General features: G+C 53.1%; 1 protein-coding gene across 1 annotated transcript; it reads right to left on the reverse strand.

The window, feature by feature from the left end:
* Positions 1 to 404: 404 nt before the first annotated feature.
* Positions 405 to 1,056, reverse strand: Pmar_PMAR000472 (hypothetical protein; the record flags this gene model as incomplete). The annotated part of the gene is made up of 1 exon (XM_002776006.1): positions 405 to 1,056. A coding segment is annotated over one exon (652 nt), but the record flags the coding sequence as incomplete, so codon positions are not given.
* Positions 1,057 to 1,234: the final 178 nt, after the last annotated feature.

Consider the following 1,234-nt stretch of genomic DNA (forward strand, 5'->3'; position numbering starts at 1 on the left):
CGCGCGCACCTTGATCTCCTGTTTCTGTTCCTCGCTGATCTCGGGCCTGCGACGTCTCGTACGGTTCCCTGCGGTACCCGAGAGACCGAACCCTCCGGAGTGGCCGTATAGTGAGGAGACCATGGGAGAAGGAGGAGAAGAATCCGACTGTGTGAGAGCTGAAGGATGCCCCCACTCCGAACGATCATCTGATGTTGAAAAGTAGTACACTCAATTACACGGGAAATATCGTGGTGCATTGCGGCTCGATGGGACCCCTCCTCCTAGGGGAAAAGAGTCTCCACAGGGACAAAGACAGCTTTCCACAAGTTCAAAGCGGACTCCCTCTTCTCCTCGATTGACAGCATAGTACTCACAACCGCTTGAAGTAAATACGGTAGCTAAAATCGAGCCGCAAGCCTCACAGGCCGGCCTTAGCCATAGTCGGCCCTGTGCCAAACACTGTCGAACGGCAGGTCCAGGAACCACCCAAGGTCGGGGATCGGGGTACTTTATATCCGATATGATCCACCCGTTTAGAGTCATGGGCAAGCCAGTGAAGACCAGGGGGAAGTCGTAGCTCTGGGCTAGCTGATCGAGATACCGCAGGGCCAGGTTGAGGACCCCCAAGGGCTCGAACTCAACTTTGAGAGAAGTCCAGTCTACAAGGATGACCATCCAGCCTATTGTAACTGTGGTCGTTGGTCGTTTGAGATGTTGACTGTGGAAGTCACGAAGCGCCGCGAGGAGTGACGCTGCAGAGGGCGTTGTGTAGATGGAAACATCAGTAGTGACTTCGGGCATGGCAAACACCAGGGAACTGTCGAAGATGCACACCTTACCCGAGTTGGAGGTCCACCGTCGAACAGTCATGACAAGGACATCGAGAATTGCAGTCTTCGACCGGGGGCCGAGCAGGAGGCTCACTGCACCACCACAGCTGCAACTAGCCGATAGGATGGGCAGTATGCGAGGCCTCTGTCGACGAGCCAATACGCTGGCGAAGAGCTCTCGGTCTGGTGGGGGACCGTGCGGGCTCATTTCCGTAGGCGTCGAGGACGAACTGGACTCAGTCATGGCGAGTATGATATATTGACAATGCCCTGCTTTGGAGGCCCCAAGGGAACACAGAGAAAATAACTAGAGACCATTTCAACAGTACCAAGTCGGAAATTCAAGTGGTTATTCATCAATATAATTATCGAATACATTCATATTCATGTAAAAGGCTAACATTCATAAGTATACGGTTAAC

Source organism: Perkinsus marinus (assembly GCF_000006405.1).
Source record: "Perkinsus marinus ATCC 50983 genomic scaffold scf_1104296954866, whole genome shotgun sequence".
Taxonomy (NCBI): Eukaryota; Perkinsozoa; order Perkinsida; family Perkinsidae; genus Perkinsus; species Perkinsus marinus.